The following is a 19392-nucleotide window of genomic DNA, read 5'->3' as shown; positions in this document are numbered from 1 at the left end:
CGTAAGTTTTTATCAAATTTTACTGAGTCACACAATATACCTATTATCAATATATGTATCACGATTACCTAAGGGAGTTCCCATAAGTTATCTAAATTACCTAATGATTATAATTCCTGTACACACCACCCAATTTTATTTTATATTCATATTCATTTATTCGTAATAGTTCGTATTTCATGTCATATGTCGTATATAATCTAGGTTACATTCTACTAGTGGAATAATTCATTTGGCATCATTCATTACACATTAAAAACAAAATAAAATAATAATAATCATAAAATGAATACAATAGCGTAATAAAGAAGTCATTCTTAAATATTAAAATAAAATTATGAGATAAGTAAATGAAATAAATTCGTTATAACTATAGAACGTATGCTCAAGAAGCCAGCGTTTGAGTCGAGACTTAAAACAGGGCAATGATGGTGCGTCAGTGATATGTGTCGGTAGTTTGTTGTACACCTCCGGACCCATGACGTGGGTCAGCCGGTCAGACTTGGCAAGTCTGTGTTGAACACCTCTCAGCCTATTACAGTTCCGCAGGTTACGTCCATGAACATCCTTCGATGTTGTGTACTCGTCTAGGTTACAGCGAACGTAAGCAGCTACCGGCATCACAACTATGGAGGGAAATGTGAGGATACCAAGGGATTTAAACGACGTCTTTGCAGACATATCCTGTGGCACTTGGACAATTGCTTTGACGGCTCTCTTCTGCATGCGGAAGTTACACCTGTCATTTTCTTAACCCCTGAAAAGGAAAGAGACGGCAAAAAATAATGACTGAAAAATCCGGGCGAATCAAATAGGCATCTCGCTAACATGCAACCAGTTTGACGTGTGCTGTCAACTTAGTTCTGTCGGGTTATTGGCTAGTGTAAATTTCTGCCTAAAATTGACGTGTGTTAGTGTGTTACGTAAATTTTATGCCTGTCGATTACCCGTCTCTTTCCATTTCGGCGGATAAGAAAATGACAGGTGTAACTTAGAATAAAGCTAAATAATGTGTACTGGACAAAGCTAGACGACTTGTGGCTCTGCCCAGCCCGATAGGAACATAATCATATAGCGGTGGGAATACTACATATTATTTATGAATATACCTCTATAGTTATATTAATGAGACGCACGCAACACGTGTAATATTGCTTGTGAGTTGTGACGCATAATTTTGCTGATAAAAGCTTCAGCAAGACAACACAATGCAATTAAGTAATTAGCTCAACAATGCTTTTGCTAATTCATTATAAAAATGCATTATTAATTAATTATATAATGCAAAACACCTGACTATGACACAATAACTGCAGGTGCTGATTTTCAAAGTCGCTGTCTAGGTGTAAATTAAAAGTAGGTAAAGACAGATAACCAGATACCTCTTACTTCAGTGAGTGTGCGCAGGAACTTCACGAGTTAATTCCCACTCCATTCCATCTACGGACAACTAGACGTCAACAGGCGTTTCATCGTTGAACCGCCGCATTACAAAACGGCCCTGTTTTTGAAAACAGCTAGCCGTAATGTAATACACCGAATTAATACAATCCGACTGCGACATATATACCACCAAACCGCATTAAACGTTTTGCCTCTTCCTTTTTGATGCGAACAGCAAGGGACTGGAACTGTCTGCCGTCGTCTGTTTTTCCAACTCGTTATAATCTGGGAGTTTCAAGGCTAGAGTAAATATGCATTTGCTGGGTAGCGTGATCCACCATAGACTTACCATCAGGTGAGATTGTGGTCAAACGCGATTCTTTATTATTAAAAAAAAACTTTATCATAGAATAAAGAATAGAACGGTAACTCTCCGCCCGCCAATGCGTAAGATACTGCATACAAAAGTATTTTTTAGATAAATAGACGATCATACTAAGGTTTTTAGCTTTCCTGTGATAAGGAGGGATCTCCTTGCACGACAGTCTATATTTGACATCTTACCGTGCAGATTATAATGCATAAGTCGACCTTTTTAATACATTGTCAAAGAGCTCCGTGGTTCGTTTAGTTTGCCGACAAGTGGAGTGCAAAGTTGAAGTATGAACTATTTGCACATACTTGTATGGCGCGCGTTTCGCGCTCACTTACCTACCTAGCCTTTTTACATACTTATTCACTTTAAAACTATTATATTGCTATTTTATGTTTTTCTTATCTTCAATTTACTTCGGCCTTGAAAAATAAATGGATATTAGCACTTTCAATCAACTTTAACCATGAATTAACAAAAATCTATAATGTATTCAAAGCCCATAGATACATAGGTGCTAAATATCGATTGTTTAAAATTACTTTTGCTATCGATATGTGATTGTCAATCAATGAAATACTGGTTGATCTGATAAGTTAGTTCGTGTGGTAACAACTCAGAGTGGATTTAGATAGGTACTTGTATCGTGTTATCATGAGGTGTAGGCAAGTTCTTACACGAGCCCACATATCAACGTCTGTCTCGAACTGTAATCAGTTCTCGAATTTAAATAATCAAATTCTTAATAATATTAAAATGCATCATATCGATTTTATTTTTACTCGAGTGAGTAATCGATTTGTAGGTTATATATGTCATAATAACACTGGCCAGAAAAAAGTTGATGCTTTTGGCGGGCTGTCATTACGAAAAAACTAAATAATTTTCAGAGAACAAAAGAAGGTGCATTAGAACAGAGAACAGAAATCAGTGAATATTCAGATAATTCGTGACCTTACATGATTATGTATGGTTCACGACAACGTCATTAACCGTGTGGTTCTTTCGCCTGGAAACAAATAATTCATACATAACATTCTTTAAATACACATACTTAAGAGCATAGAATAAGGAATAATACTACGTATAGAACGGCAACTCTCCGCTCCCCACCAGCGTCTGAGCTAAGTTTACCTCACCCCCCATCGACCAAAGACTTGAATCGTATGGTGTCAGAGGTCACACACAGAGATGCGCGTATACGAAACGTCAGTGTGTGCTGTCTGTGTAAAACGAGGTTGTTTGTATGAAGTGTCCGGGGTCTGAAAAAAGTGAACTTAATTGGCGTGAGCCTATCCGCCGTTGGGGTAGGTAGAGATTAAGGAATTCCACTTAATACGATCCTCATACACCACTTTTGCTTCTTCCTCTCATCAAAATCTTCTTTAAATTATTCCTTCTAAAACATTGTTTTAAGTTTATGCGGTTATTATCATAATTAAAGCGGGTTCTTACCGCGTTTAAATGGGGATATGAGACTCCCGATATTTCGACAGTGTTGCAAGTGCCATGATCACGGGATGACTGAGTATCGGGAGTCTCATATCCCCATTTAAACGCGGTAAGAACCCGTTATTATGTGCTTTAATTATCCCTTCTAATGTTATAAGTGCGAAATTAAGTATGTTTGTCTATTAAGCTTTCACGCCACACCTACCAAACTAATTTTGATGTGGTAAACAGATAGATGAGTTTCAATTCATGTTTGAATCATAGATAATTGATATCGCGTGGTTTTCAGGATATGTGTCCGCTTAATGGTAACTGGTAAATGGTCTTGTGTATTTATTTTCTTGAATATGTAGAATTACCAGCCAACACTAACTGGGTATATAATCATCATCATCATTGGCCACAGCATCTATCGTAGATGATTGTTGCAGCACTTGTGAGTCTACGGGTTCCCGCAGTGCCGCCGATGGCTACAGAGCCCTATAGCAGCGCGGCATTTAATTTTTTTTTTTTTTTCATTTTATTTGCGGGGTATATAATAATATAATTAAAATCACGTGGTTTCCAGGTTTTGTGCCCAGTTACTGGCAATAGGCACGCCCCTTATTACATGGAACTTAAACATAGCTGATGAGGAATGGGTGTATTATTATTCTTATATTATAGATATTCTTCTTCTTTGCGAGGCGATGGCGGTCGATATTATTTTTTTGCCGACCAGTAATTGGCCACGCTGACGGCATTGTCAGTGGCTTCGTGAAGTTCTTTAATAGTGCAGGTGTTAGGGCATTTAGGACGGCATAAAAGGTCCACACTCGCAGTCATCACAACCATCAACCAGGTATCCCCACCTGCAGAAATTATCCTTGCAGCGGCCATCCTGTGTCCGCAGCCTTTTAAGGACTAAGGTGGTGTATTATTACACCTCTGCCTACCCCTTCGGCGATACAGACGTGATACTGTGTTATACATATTAGACATTGGGAAAGAAGATATGATAGTTTTTATATTATGTAGGGGTGGAATAAATATACCGCGCGCGATAACCGAAACCCCTGCAGGCGAAGTCGCGGGCGCAAAGATAGTAGGAACCTACCTCAAGCAAGTAATTCGCCAAATTATTTTTATGTACTTAATATTTCGTTTGGCACATGTGAGGGGTCGTTGGCCAGTCTACTTTAGCTTCTGTCGTTGAATGAAACTAAAAATAAATTATTTATTTCACTTACGTTCTTATTACTGTCAATACATTGTCACCCTAGTTTTCTTTGATTTATTTTTGTTTAAATGAAAGTCATGAGGTGAATGACCTGTGAAAGTCAACTTTCTAGAAGTTTGGCTACGTTTTCGGAATTCGATCCCTGTTGATATATTTCTTGGCTGTCAATCAAAGAGATAAGCTTCATTTCACGGATGATAACAAGCGGAAATCTTCGCCTGATACTCTCAGTTTACCTCCAAAACCTGAATAAATATCGGAATTTTCCAGTGCGGGAAATTGGAATTTCCCGTTCGCACTCCAACCCTCTCCGGTTGATTGAGAGGAGACCTGTGCCCAGCAGTGGGACGTATATAGGCTATTTATGTTATGTATGTACTCCAACGTATATTCTACACACATACATACAGTACTACACTGGGTTGAATAGAGCATTTTAGAGGGGGTTAAAATGGCCACATCAAAGCAATTCATCTAAGAAACCAATGTTGCAATTTGACATTTGCGCATATAAAACTAAGTGCGAAATGCAAACGAATGTCAAATAGCAATATTGCTTCCTTAGATGAATTGCTCCAACGTGGCCATTTTAACCCCCCCCCCCCCCCCAGGTCATTTGCGGCAAATCTCAATAAGTCGTCAAAACGTGATAAAAAGGTAGAGCAGCAAACGTCAGTATAAAACATACCATAGACTTTACTGTACGTACTCTTACGAACTCGTACAAACTTTCTAGGATGGTGATCGCCTGCATAGTGAAGGGACCGAACCTCGAAACCGACTTGCATTAAGAGTTATTAATTTACCTCAAGTGCAGTTTTTCCTAACAGTGGCGGCTCCTTGCATCAGCACCAGAGTGTGATCTGTTTGTGAGTGAGTGGACGTATGTGTGTCGCGAGTGTCTGAGGTTCTGCGAGATGATGAATGATGTGTGAAAATTAAATATGTTTACACTTAAGTTTCATATGTCTAATTATATTATTATTTATATTGAAAGTTTCACGGCGCATTGACGCTTCTGCACTGTAAAGTCGTGAAATGTAAATAATAAAATAATTAAGAATGAATTAAGAATTGTGTAGAAGCAGTCCACTCTAGCGTCTGTGAACATCCTTGATGCGCTACAGTAGCGCGGCAACCCCAACAGCACCCTGAAGGCATGAAGGTTATGTTGTTTTACTAATTATGATGTTCTTGTTGTTTCAGGTCGGTCGCCTAGTCCTAGGCGAGCTTGCACACTGTCCCCGCTACCTTCGCGTGCTCAAGACCTTCCGTTCCCTTCACTCCACCGTCGGTCTGGGCACCATGATCGCCATGGGCTGCTCATTCTACTCCACCCTCATCGTGGTCGACTCCATGTGCTTCTAACATGGACGCGAGGAAACTATAATAACAGGAGAAATAGGCAATTTTGGATATGATTGGTGAAGAGACGGCAAGTCTTTCAAAGGTTATGGTATCTTTGAGGTTGTAGATGATATTTCACCATGCTCAAAAGATACAAAACAAAGAATCAAGGGCAGACGCACACATGCCTCCATTTATTGTATTTCTCACATGAAAAGATGAAATAATCAATCCTTTAAAAGGTGAGAATGTTAGACTTGTGAGAATTATAAATAAGAGTTTAGGAAAAATGAGAACTGCTAGCATTCTATTCATACCAGATCTATAGGGTAGGATCAATGTAAGATATATTTTACCAAGCAAAATATTTATTAACTTGAATTATTATTAGAGATTTGGCTTGTCACATCAACACAATAAGAATAATCTGACTCAACCTAGCATTATCCCGTTTTTCAGAGTCCGCTTACCTAACCAGAAAATTTGACAGGTCCGGTTTTTTACAGGAATGTTGCAATAAGAATGATTCGAAATAAAGTAAAATTGATTTTACCTTATGTAGGACTTTAACAATTGATAGTAATTGAATTGAATTATCAGTCAAATCATTAGTTTCATAAAGATTATGAGTGATGTAATTGATTACTGAGTAAATATTTAACTACTTCTTTATTGCCTCAATACACTTGTAACTTGTAGTTGGTTATAGAGACCTACATAATCTGTGACCTTTGGCGGCACAGTTGTTACCCTGACCAGGGTTAATGAAGTCAATCATCGGTCTCACAACCCACACGAGAGAATACCGACACCCCTTTGTTTCATTTTTAAGATAGAAAATAATCTATCGACTTAATATCGACTGATACATCACTAGCTTAATTCTTACCGCGCATTGAGACAATTGTAAATTGTTATCTTATTGAAATATAACCTATAATTGTACTGAAGTAGTCTTTCTGTTTAATACATTGAAGGTTAGAATTGAGGCAATTAATGAAGTAAATGAAACGAATTTAGGGGAATTTCGTAGTGAGTAAGGGGAAGATGGATAAACTGAATAAGAAACTAGGATATATGCTATTTAGACAATAATAATGTATTTATTAAAAAAATGCATTAATATTTTATTTGATTATGCATTATTATATACTCCACTTGGGCTGTGAAGTCTGCCATTATGAAGCGTGTTGGTATATTGTTATGCAACTTACATTCATTAAAGTTATCGCGGTTAGTTCTAACAGAGGAAAATGATGAAGATGATTTCTGACATAACTAAATTCACTCTAATCTAGAATATAGCGTATACAGAGTGTTAGTGACATCGTAACGAAAACTTTAAGGGATGATTCAGACCATGATTCTGAGTTCATATCAAGTGGAATTTTAAGTATGGAACTGAAAATAATAAAAATAACTTTATACTATTTTCCGACAGGACATTCCACTTGATATCAACTCAGAATCATGTTCAGAATCATCTCCCTCAGGATTGGTTACGATGTCACTAACACCCTGTATAGATGCACTTAACACGTCTGACTAAGGGAAGAGGCACTGCGACCTATTACCCTGCCAGTATGAAAACAAATTAAAATAAAAAGTATTACTTTTAAATGTCTTGTGAATGTCCATAGCCGAGTGCTATTTCCGTTAGCCAGACAACATTAACGTTATTATATTAATGGTATTGAAAGATTGAAGATAGTAAGGCGCACGCGCACGTATCGTTTCCAAGAGAAACAAAAAGTTAGTTCCAAAATTGTATAGTGTAATTTTATTTAAAGTGCCCGCGACGACTTTGTATTTGGACCTAGTGTATAATCACCCTCTCCGGTTGATAGAGAGGAAGCCTGTGCCCAGCAGTGGGACACATACAGGGTGTTAGTGACATCGTAACGAAAACTTTGAGCGATGGTTCAGACCATGGTTCTGAGTTGATATCAAGTGGAATTTCCTGTCGAAAAATTCATGAAAATTGTAGTGTGTTTTCCACTTGATATTAACTCAGAATCATGGTCTGAATCATCCTCCTCAGTATTCGTTACGATGTCACTATATGCTGTATATGCTGTTTAAGTATGTTATGTATATTATAATTACATACTAATACACTGCTTTATAGCGTGTCATTATTATAATTTTTGTCCATAAAGCAGTTTATAAGACAATGCAGTCTGATCGTCCGAAAGTAAGCCGTGCTAAGGGTCTTTTGCGACTGCGATTAACCCTGGTAAAATTGGCCATTGATTTTATACAAGAAAAAACAATAAAATGATGTAGGTCCAATGTATAAGGTCGCTCGTTTCTTTAGCACTAAAAGATGCGGTTTTCTAAACGCAACTGAAGCTCACCAACTGCCTTCAGTTAAGTAGTTATTAGGAAATTGCAATATTATTAAGTTACTGGCATTTGTATTCTTGCCATTAGATAGTAAAGTTACAAAGAAAAAGTTAACAGGATCGTTGAAGTCAAGTCGACGTCTTCTGGGGGCTAAAACGACCACATAGAAGCAATTCATCTGAAAAAGCAATATTGCAATTTGAAATGTGCGTGTATAAAAGTAAGTGCGCAATTTAAACAAATGTCAAATAGCAATATTGCTTTCTTAGATGAATTGCTTCGATGTGGGCATTCTAACCCCCCTGGTTTTTTTTATACCATGGTGTTATTAAACTGTCAATGCGAAACTGTGGCTAAAAAACCATACTACCTATCAAAAGTCCTATCGATACTAACGATATCAAATTCTTGTTATCGGTCAGCTATCGATAGACTATTGATTAAGTATCGATAATCGAATATCGATCGGCAACACTAGCCAAAGCTGCTTGATGATGAATTACGCTTTCTGATTTCCTGCAATAGACATGGCAATAGAATTACGAATATTTGTCATAGGACATGGGGGGTTAAAAAAGCCACATCGAAGCAATTCATCTAAAAAAGTAACATTGCAATTTGACATTTGCGCATATAAAAGTAAGTGCGCAATGCAAAGAAATCTTTCATTTGAGAGAAATATTTAATTTTATATGAATTGCTTCGATGTAGCCTTTTTAACCCCCCAGTTCATCTTTATAATAAAGTAGACAGGGCACGAAAATAGGTCTATACTTTTCTCTCTTTTAGAAGAGCGTAGTGACATAGACATAGAGAGAGAAAAAAGACGGGCTCACGAAGAAAGTTTCGAGAATTAACTGTCAAAAATTTTAAATGTCACCGATCTTAGGGTTACTTTGCGTCATTATTAGTATGTATCTTAAAATGCTTTTTACAATATTTGTAGATTGTCATCTCCAAATCCAAACTGCCATAAAAGTAACACTAACTTAACATTAAGTAGATTAGCTGACCAATAAATGGCAATAATCGTTAATTAATATTTTGCAGGAAGTTTGTAAATGCTTGTAAATCGTAATTTTAATCGACTAGCTTACAATTTTATCGATTAAGATACATCTTGAATTTATCAGTGTCATTGTAGGGTCTAGTCAGAAATAAAAAGTTTGACGAGTAAACTGGACACTTATTTTTTTTTTGTTAAGTGAATTCCAGATTTAAATCAATCAGCATAACGCCTTTACGGCAGAAACTATTCTAAGCCTATCGTTGTATCTAAGCCTATAATTGTAATAATTTAACTGAAAACACAATCTAATATTATTTATGTGAATAAATTAGTAATAATAATATAAATTTTAGTATTTTTTATCTTCTTAATGATCTGGAAGTTAGTTTGTAAGAGTTTGTTATTTATTTGCAATTAGGTGAAAATATTAAAATAAATAAAATTATGATGAGTATATCTGCTGCGTTATTGATTTCTTACCTGCCTTTCTACATACATTAAATCACGCCCGTTAGCCATATTGGGGTGGGCAGAGCCAAAAGTACCTAAATAATTAAATCAGAACACTACATGCAGCCACATAGTTACATCAACTCTGTTTCAATAATATTAATATAATTTTATTATTATAGATTTCCCTCTTTTTTCGGAGGTTTAGTCCCGGACTATTTGTCGCACTGTCTACATAATAATGAAAGTAAAATAAAACCTTGAAAAAAATTTAACCATGGCGCCTTCGGTGCACCTAGACGTAAAACTTGTCGGAAACGGAAATAATGTTTATTTATTTTTTTTGTTTTTGTTTTCCCCGAAGGGTAAGGCAAAGGGAACTATGCCCATACAGCCATGTCTTAGGGATTTTTCTTGATGATTGATGAAATGATGAAAGGTGATGATGATGAAACCTAAGCCCCACCCTCGGAGTAGACTCCTACTCCGAACCCCGAACGAATTAACTCAAAAGTCCGCTTAAACTTTCGAGTTATGAAGCGGCTTCTTGACACGAAGCGAAAATAGGCAGATACACTTTGTTCATTGAATACTCCGATATAATAACACTCGCGAATGTCTTCCGACTAACTTAATGCGATCATTAACCACAAAACACCACTTCGTATTGATTATTTAGATTATTCAATGAAGAAAGCAACTGTCCCGTTCCCGTTTCCCGCCAAAAAGCCCGGAAATAATGTTTAAATCGATGACGTATATTAATTTTTTTTTGGTTTTCCCCGAAGGGTAAGGCAAAGGGAACTATGCCCATAATACAGCCATGTCTGACGTATTTTTTTTCTTGATGATTAATGAAATGATGAAAGGTGATGATGATGAAACCTAAGCCCCCACCCTCGGAGTAGACTCCTACTCCGAACCCCAAACGAATTAACTCAAAAGTCCGCATAAACTTTTGAGTTATGAAGCGGCTTCCCGGCACGAAGCGAAAATAGGCAGATACACTTTGTTCATTGAATACTCCAATATAACAACACTCGCGAATGTCTTCCGACTAACTTAATGCGATCATTAACCACAAAACACCACTTCGTATTAATTATTTAGATTACTCAATGAAGAAAGCAACTGTCCCGTTCCCGTTTCCCGCCGAAAAGCCCGGAAATAATGTTTAAATCGATGACGTATATTAATTTATGAACGCAGCCTAAAGAACGATCCGTTACACGGAGCAATCTGGTGGCTTCTCGCGGACACTACCCTAACTTTAATTTAGTTTGATATTTGAAAACTCCTAAACCTGTGCAGTCCTTCACTTATAATAGGTGAGAAAAAGAGATAAAACTACTTTTAATATTTAAACCGTTTGTCAATCATGTTGCATAACTTCGTAGAATGAAACGCAAAACAGCTGTCATTTGACGTCTGTCAGAGAGAATGGCCTTACGTGGTTTTTTGTTATTAGCATTTAGAAATATTTCACTAGTACACGATGCAATCTGAATTATTTCCAGTGACTAACTCGGAGATTTTATCGCCAGTCAATTCTTTCATTAGTTCGAGCAGTCATGCTATTCATAGGTAGTCGGACCGAGAGTGAAAACATGAAGTGTACGAAACAGGAATTACGAACGAAAATGATTGTAGAAAGGTGTAAAACAGTATTAATACTATCTAGTTTGGTATGTACGGTGGCTGTTTTAATATCGTTACATAGGTTGTTAAGTTATGAGCCAAAGTTTACGAAACCATTTTCGCCCATCCCTTCTGGTTTATATGGAAATTACTTGGAGCCAGTAAGTGATGACACACCCGCGCCTGTGCCCCCGAAACGCCCGGACAGAGCTCGAGACGCGGAAGCTGTCGTGTCACTAAACGCTGCGTTAGAAATGAAGAAAGTTGGCAAAGCTGATAAAGCTCTTAAACTCTTCCAACACGCTTTTGCGCTATCCCCTAAACATGCTGACATATTAAACCACTACGGAGAGTTCCTAGAAGACACAAAAAAGGATGTTGTAAGAGCAGATCAACTCTATACTTTAGCTTTAACGAACTATCCCGATCATACCGGGGCTTTGTCAAACAGACAACGAACAGCAAGCATAGTCGAGAATCTAGACAGAGAAATGTTAAGAAAAATAGATGAAAAACGAGATGCATTATTATCAATACCAGAAAATAACTCTGCTTTACGTAGAGCAAAGAAAGAGGCATACTTCCAACATATTTATCATACCGTTGCTATAGAAGGCAACACAATGACACTTTCTCAAACAAGAAGTATTTTGGAAACCAGGATAGCAGTGTCGGGGAAGAGTATTGATGAGCATAATGAGATCTTAGGCCTTGATGCGGCTATGAAGTACATAAACTCCACATTACTCTACCGACTAAGAGCAATAACTATGGGTGATGTGTTGGAGATCCACAAAAGAGTACTAGGGCATGTGGATCCAGTAGAAGGTGGTCAGTTTAGGAGAACACAGGTGTACGTTGGTGGGCACATACCACCAGGGCCATCGGAGATACAGAAGTTGATGGCACAGTTCCTGGAATGGCTCAATTCAGAAGATGCCTTAGAACTGCACCCAGTAAGGTGAGTTTCCATGTAACTGTCTTTCAGATTTAATTGGCCCCCCGTTCTATCCCCCAGGGTGACAATTGCTATGATCCTAGTGGCCCCCCTGACCAGTATGGAACTACTCTCTTTTCTACTACATGAAACTCTTGTTTATCTGTTTGTTTACTCAAGCATCATACAAAAAACCCTTTTTTTATCTATTTATTTATGTAACTTACCTAACCATTTTTTATCTAAGCTTACCCTTTTTTATCTAACCTAACCCTTTTTTTAATGAGAAATTAAAACAGTAAAAGATCCTTTATCCAGCAGAACCTATCACATTTCTTTATTTGTTATTAAAATAGTGTGTATTTTCCTGATTGCCCATGATTAATAGCAAGGATAATCTTGACTTTGGCTGATAATAAAATTACTCTTGATAAGCTTCAAAACAAATCAAACGTATACCTATATATTATATACCTACGTCACATCATCTACATAATATCATAATTTCAATAACATCTAGTGACTATTGTTTGATATTTACACATTCTTATACTATTCCTCTTTGTTTTGATTTCACTGTTATTCATAAATACTTGCTAACTCACACACATGTGGGATGTGGCTTTGGGTACACTTTCACGTGTCGTGTCATTATAGATCAATTCAAGATGATTGAATGATTCAATTCTTTATTCTCAGAACCACAGAACCACACAATGTGCCCATACAATCCTGGAGACCTGACACCTAATAACATTTATATTTATTACTTATCATTTCTTTCTCATCTCTACGCAGTATTAAGACCACATAAACAGATATTTTTTATCTTGTACAAGAGTTATTAGTTCCTAAGGCACTGGTGACATGAACAAGAAAAGTTAGAAGCAAGGTCTTTTCAGTTTCTTGGCTATTTATGTACTTTGGTCAATTCCTTCGGTGGAAGATGGTCCCGTAAAGGCCATGGCAGACCCCTAAGGGTACTTCACGGGGTGCCAGTAAGGGTTGAACCACCTCGCAAAGGCGTGGTTTGAGGCGAAAGCGCCTCTTCGATTCTGGCGCTTGCGGTCACCCTCTCGCTCGAGCAAATGACGGTTCTGAGTAACAGAAAAGGATAGATGCACAGGTAAGTGCCATGCGGTGCTGCTGACTGATGTGGTTCTACCCTAAACGGCCTGTACCGTTCTCTTGACACCCAAACCATACATTTAGAATGTATACTATGTATTATGTATTTTTTGCCCAATATATATTTTCTTTCTTTCTTTATGGAACGCCTATGCTCCGCTCCTCACCAGCGGCGTTTACCTCACACCCCCTCGGTCTTACTTTAGTCTTCAATCGTATGAGCGTTAGACGTCACACACACAGATGCGCGTGTACGATAACGTCAATGTATAGCGTCTATGTAAAACGAGGTTTTTTGTATGAAGTGTCCAGGGCATGCGCAAACTACCCTTCTCAAACCAATGACTAATCAACATACTTGTACATTTCAGATACGCAGCACTAGCCCACTACAAGTTGGTACACATCCACCCCTTCATCGACGGCAACGGACGCACGTCCCGGCTCCTGATGAACCTGCTGCTTATGCAGGCCGGGTACCCGCCCGTCATCATACCGAAGCAGCACAGACATCTGTACTATCAACACCTGCAGACTGCTAATGAGGGAGATGTCCGGCCGTTTGTTAGGTGAGTAAAAAGAAAATTCAAAAATATTTATTTTTCAAAATTGGTTTACAAAGTTAGCGCTTTTTGAACGTCAAAAAATTAAATTACATATTATGTATGTGAGTGGGGTTCTGTAGTGAAAGGCGAGATCGCTAAAAAATCGCCTTACAAATTGCTAGTGTTAACAGAGCCTTACTTCATCACCATTAATTTAAGAGTCACACTCTTGTCGGTGTAGCATTACGAGTAGAGAAGTACGAAGAAGGCAGACCCCACCATCAGCTGGGAATAATAAATGCCAAGGAGAGAGAGAGAGACTGTTGTCGGTATAGCATTCTCCATGCTACTCTTTTAGGGAAAAATAGGGCAGTGGTTTCCCTCTTGCCTTCCGCCCCGCAGTACTCTGACGCGAGTGGGATGGCGCCCAAAGTAGTCTAATTCAAAACCGTACTAGGACAACTGGCCTCCGTCTCTGAATAGTACTGACAGTGTTAGTTAGTTGGTAAGTTAGTTATTATCTACGCTCCCCGATTGGGATATTTGTTACGTATAAGTGTTTCAATAACCCCCCAAGGATACAACCGTGATTCTATGTTGTTGTTATTGTCGTTTTAAATAGGCAAATCACGAGTAAAACAGGCGACACAGCGACCGTAGCGAAATTACAATATTGACTACTTTCGGCACGCTTAACTTGCAATTTGCCTCACGTTTTCATCATCCATTATGTAAATGGGCGTGTTCTTTATTTAAATTTCGAAAATCAAATCAACACAAAAACACTTTATTGCGCAGTACTTAATGTTAACAAATCAGACACAACACATGAATACAGTACAAGATGGACAGCCTTATTGCTCTAGAGCAATTTCTGTCAGGCAACCACTACCAGGAAACAAATATTTACCAAACTTGGATGCGCGATGGTACAACAAGAAATAAATAAAAGTAAACTAAAGTCAATAATATAATAAATTAAATGCGTATATATTTTCACGAATTTAATAAATAATAAATACTCAATTTAATATAATACATATTATTTTATTATGTTTTTTGAGCAAATAATGAATTCTGAATTTGAAATTTGTAGTTAACGTAACAAAACTAAATAATACGTAATTTGTGAAAATATGAATTTGAATACCAATTCCCAGTTTGAATACGAGTACTTACCCAGTTTAAATCTCACCAATCAGTTGATCGTTTGATTGTCCGAAAGTAAAATGATCCGTGCTTCGGTTATTACGTGAGCCAAGTCAGGTGCCTTTAGCGGTTCAATAATAACCCTAACATCAGGGTTAATGAGGTTCGTAATCCACCTCACAACCCACACGATAGAAGATGTTTCAATCTGAAGTTCCTCGCCGCGCCCCTTTTGGAAACACCCCCAAACCCAAGTAGAGTACGCCCCACGATTCATACTAAATCCATCATACTATCTTTTCAGATTCATTGCTCAATGCACAGAGAGGACACTGAACCTGTACTTGTGGGCGACAAGCGAATACTCCCACATGGTGCCAGCTATCGGGGACCCCGCTATACTCATCACCGAGGACTTCGAAGACGACCCGCTATGACCCCACACCATCTAGAGACTAGTGAAATTATCCAAGTGTGATTATAACGTGAGGAAACAAGAGCATTCAACATCGTCCTTCTAGCATTATCCCGTTTTTCACAGGGTCCGCTTACCTAACTTGAAGATTTGACAGGTCCGGTCTTTTTACAGAAGCGACTGCCTGTCTTACCTTCCAACCCGCGAAGGGAAAACCAGCCCCATATAAGTTAGGTCACATACCTCCAAAACATACATATATACAGAACGAAAACTTTGAGGAATCATTCGGGCAATGATTCAGAGTTCATATCAAATAGAATTTTCCGTCGCAAAAGTATGGCACGGAAAATAAATTAAAAACACAAAAAAATTCGTGAATTTTCCGACAGGAAAATCCACTTGATATTAACTCAGAATCATGGTCTGAATCATCCCCCCCAGTATTCGTTACGATGTCACTAACACCCTGTATTCATCAACAGCATATTTATATGTATACACGTGACAGCCCTGTTCGGAGAACACGTGACTTACGTTATAGTGTCGCGGGTTCGGATCCCGGCTCGAATTCTGAACCACTATTCGACTTTAAGAGTTTGAATTGACGTTTGAGTCATAGATAATTGATATCACATGGTTTCCAGGATTTGTGCCCGCTAATGGCAATAGACCCTCTATAACATGGGGCTTAAACATAACTGGAGTGCGTGTATCTATATAACTATAAAATGTACACATCTGCCTACCTCTTTAGGGACACAGGCATGATGCTATACGTGTCCCAATGTACACAGGTCTCTCGCGACTAGTAAAGGTGCTTTAAGCGTGTAGCCAACCAGCGGAAATCCATATACACTTCTCATCAAAAAAATCGAAACACTTCCGTTTTCATTGTTTCTGTCCGAATTTAACACAAAAAAGAATTCATACGATGAAAAAAAATACATAAATGTATAGCTGGCAGTTTGGCCATTACAGTAATAAGCGAAAATTCTAAATTCAAAATTAGAATTTCATTTGTTTATCTTATAAACGAAATGAATCACTGTTTTGAGACAAATGTGTGTTTAGGGTTGGAGTACATTTAGCGTTTAAAAACTAAAAATTGGCGCCTATCCTTAAACTTTTTGTTTTTTATTTCAATACTGTGACTTTGGGACGTCTGAAAAAAGGTTTTTTTTCTAAAACGTATGGATACTTCGCCCACAGAAGCCGCCCAAGTTGTGGCATTGCTGGATTCTGGCCTTAGTCAGCGTGTTGTGGCTGCAAGACTGCATCTAAGCCTGTCATCTGTTCATAGAGTCTATAAACGTTATCGGGAGACTGGTTTGTTCACGCGCCGTTCAGGATCTGGCAGGAATCGGGTCACTTCTGAGCGAGATGATCGATTTATTGTAACAACTTCTTTAAGAAATCGACGCCTTAACGCTTTTCAACTGCAGCAGCGGCTTCGTGTTGTACGAAGGGTGGCTGTAAGTGACTCTACAATTAGAAGAAGGTTGAAGGATCGTGGACTGGTACCACATAAGCCAGCAAATGGGCCGAAATTAACTGCAGACCATCGAAGAGCGCGCCTTAACTTTGCACGTGAGCACCTAAATTGGTCATACCTACAGTGGAGCAAAGTTCTCTTTTCTGATGAGTGTAAAATTATGCTGTATGGTAACGACGGAAGGAACAAGGTCTACAGAAGAGACGGAGAACGCTATGCACAATGCTGCATTGAAGAAAAGGTCAGCTATGGTGGCGGTACGTGGACGGTTTGGGGAGGAATCAGCGCCGACGGTAAGACAGAGCTTGCTTTCGTGTCTGGGCCACGTCTGCCTGCACTAAACTGTCATCGGTACGTCGAAGAGTGTCTCGAGCCTCATGTGATGCCCTATGCACATTTTATTGGCAACGGCTTCATATTCATGCACGACAATGCTAGGGCTCACACCGCGGGCGTCGTACGAGATTATCTTAACGAAGTCGATATCTCTATTATGGAATGGCCAGCAAGAAGCCCGGACATGAATCCCATTGAACATCTGTGGGATGAATTAAAGAGATGAATTCGAGCAAGAGATCCTGCCCCAGAAACACTTAGCCAGCTGCAAGATGCAATCCAAGAGGAATGGGACAATATACCACAGCATGTGATCGTGACTCTCATCCGATCGATGAAGAACCGTATGGAAGCAGTAATTAGAGCTCGGGGAGGGAATACAAGTTATTAAATAAACGTTTTTTAGCTTTTTTTTCATTTACGTGTGTTGTTTTATCCATTTCCTTTATACTCCATACGGAATAAAAATGACTCATTTAACAAAATACGAAACCTATGAAAAATTCATTTAAATTTAGAACATTAACATTAAGATTTGATAAGCTCATATTACTCACTATTAAACGACATTTAACATTTATTCCTAAATGTACACATTTTTCTGATAATCCTGACAAAACGTAAACTTGCAAGGTGTTTCGATTTTTTTGATGAGAAGTGTATATATCCGTGCATTAGTTAATACAAATCTGGCAGCACGGAACCGTACTTCCCCATGATTCTATCACTTTAATTTATCAATTTATCGTATCTTATGCTGTATAGAATTCAAGTAAAGTGTGTGGACATTGGAACAGCCGTTTAGGGCGTAAAGAGAGGTATGGAATTCCATAAAGTTTACTCGAACTTGTTAAAAAGGCGGTATGTCTACGGATGACTAAGACATTTAGAAACATTTCGATCGATTGGGATAGGTTCGTTATCGTTTGAAAGCTGCATCTACTGTGTACTTACGTAGTATTATCTTTTGAAAATAACAATCAAGAACTCGTGACTAAACACAAAAATATAATAGTTAAAAGTGTATGAAATTGATCTACCATAACGAAAAGATCTACCATAAAATGATAAATATTGAAACTCTTGCGTTAAGCTGTTGACAATAGGAAAGATAAGCGCACAAAGGATAAAAAACTATTGTTTAATCCAAAAATAATTAAAAACGCAAAAACTAAATCCTCGAGATAAAGACGCACAGGATTGCTCAATTTTGCTACTAGTATAAATAAAAAAGAAATTGCGTATAATGTAGGTGTGTTTATTTTTTTTCTAATCACAATCGTTAGAAACTAATGCGGTTATTAACATCAGCAATCCTATTGAAAACCACATCCGTGACTATTTCTTACCAACTTAAGAGTAGGATTACTCTTGCTTGTGGCGCCATATGCCTCTTAAAACGTGACATATTATTATCTCTCGTCTCTTTCGCGCTAGGGGATATATATACTATATATCTGTCCTGCTCTCATTGTAATGATGCTACGTTTTCAGGGGTGTAATGCGAATAATTTACGTTTCAGAGGACAAAATTGGCAACTTTTGACGGCTATAGCTATTTATTCGGGGGTATCTCGTATAGGTAACTGAATTATTTCAAAAATATCAACACTGGAAGTTAAGCATCAGAAAAAGTTGTTACACCAAAGAGACTTATTACTTAAGAGTGTGTATTGATAAATAATAACTTGATCAGACATTTATGTTCAAAGATTCGAACGCACGTTTCTTGCATTAGAAATATAATGTATTATATTTTTACATTAGATTGATGATAAAATGATTTCGATTTAATTTAAATGTGCGTTTCAATCTTTATTTAGACCATAGGTTTAGTACATCACTTCATTGGTCTGTGATAAAAATACTGTATATTTATTTTTAGTATTTTTTTTAATAATTAATACATGACAATCCTATGTAAAAATAATCATTTTATTTTAGTCGTCTTGCCATATTATGTGTATCATTGTACATTTGTTTTTTCTTTTATGTTTTCTTATCCAGGTTGTCTTCCAATTTAATTTGTTATTTTCTTATTTTTATTGCATTTCCATGATATCAGTACAAACAATGTAAATATATTCTAATAAAAAGCCCTAAAATAATAATAAAGAAGTATTGATTTAATTATGACTCAGCGTTTCTTTTACCTTCTAAATGTTGGGAT

General features: G+C 37.6%; 2 protein-coding genes across 2 annotated transcripts in view; both read left to right on the top strand.

Annotated features, from left to right (window-relative positions):
• LOC126378792 (uncharacterized) overlaps window positions 1-9585 on the top strand; it is a 38500-nt gene extending 28915 nt beyond the window's left edge. Inside the window, exon 5 of the mRNA XM_050027196.1 lies at window positions 5634-9585. Within this exon, the coding sequence (XP_049883153.1) occupies window positions 5634-5795 (162 nt within the window). The 3' untranslated portion in view covers window positions 5796-9585. The remainder of the gene's footprint in view (window positions 1-5633) is intronic.
• A 1430-nt stretch (window positions 9586-11015) lies between these two features.
• On the top strand, window positions 11016-19358 carry LOC126378462 (protein adenylyltransferase Fic). Its single transcript, XM_050026843.1, has 3 exons — window positions 11016-12178; window positions 13654-13851; window positions 15281-19358. Exons 1-3 carry the CDS (start codon window positions 11151-11153, stop codon window positions 15411-15413), a joined length of 1359 nt encoding a protein of 452 aa, XP_049882800.1. The 5' UTR covers window positions 11016-11150; the 3' UTR covers window positions 15414-19358.
• Window positions 19359-19392: the final 34 nt, after the last annotated feature.

Source organism: Pectinophora gossypiella, chromosome 2 (genome assembly GCF_024362695.1).
Source record: "Pectinophora gossypiella chromosome 2, ilPecGoss1.1, whole genome shotgun sequence".
NCBI lineage: Eukaryota > Metazoa > Arthropoda > Insecta > Lepidoptera > Gelechiidae > Pectinophora > Pectinophora gossypiella.
Note: the sequence above shows the minus strand (reverse complement) of the source record. Positions and strands in the feature narration are given on the sequence as shown.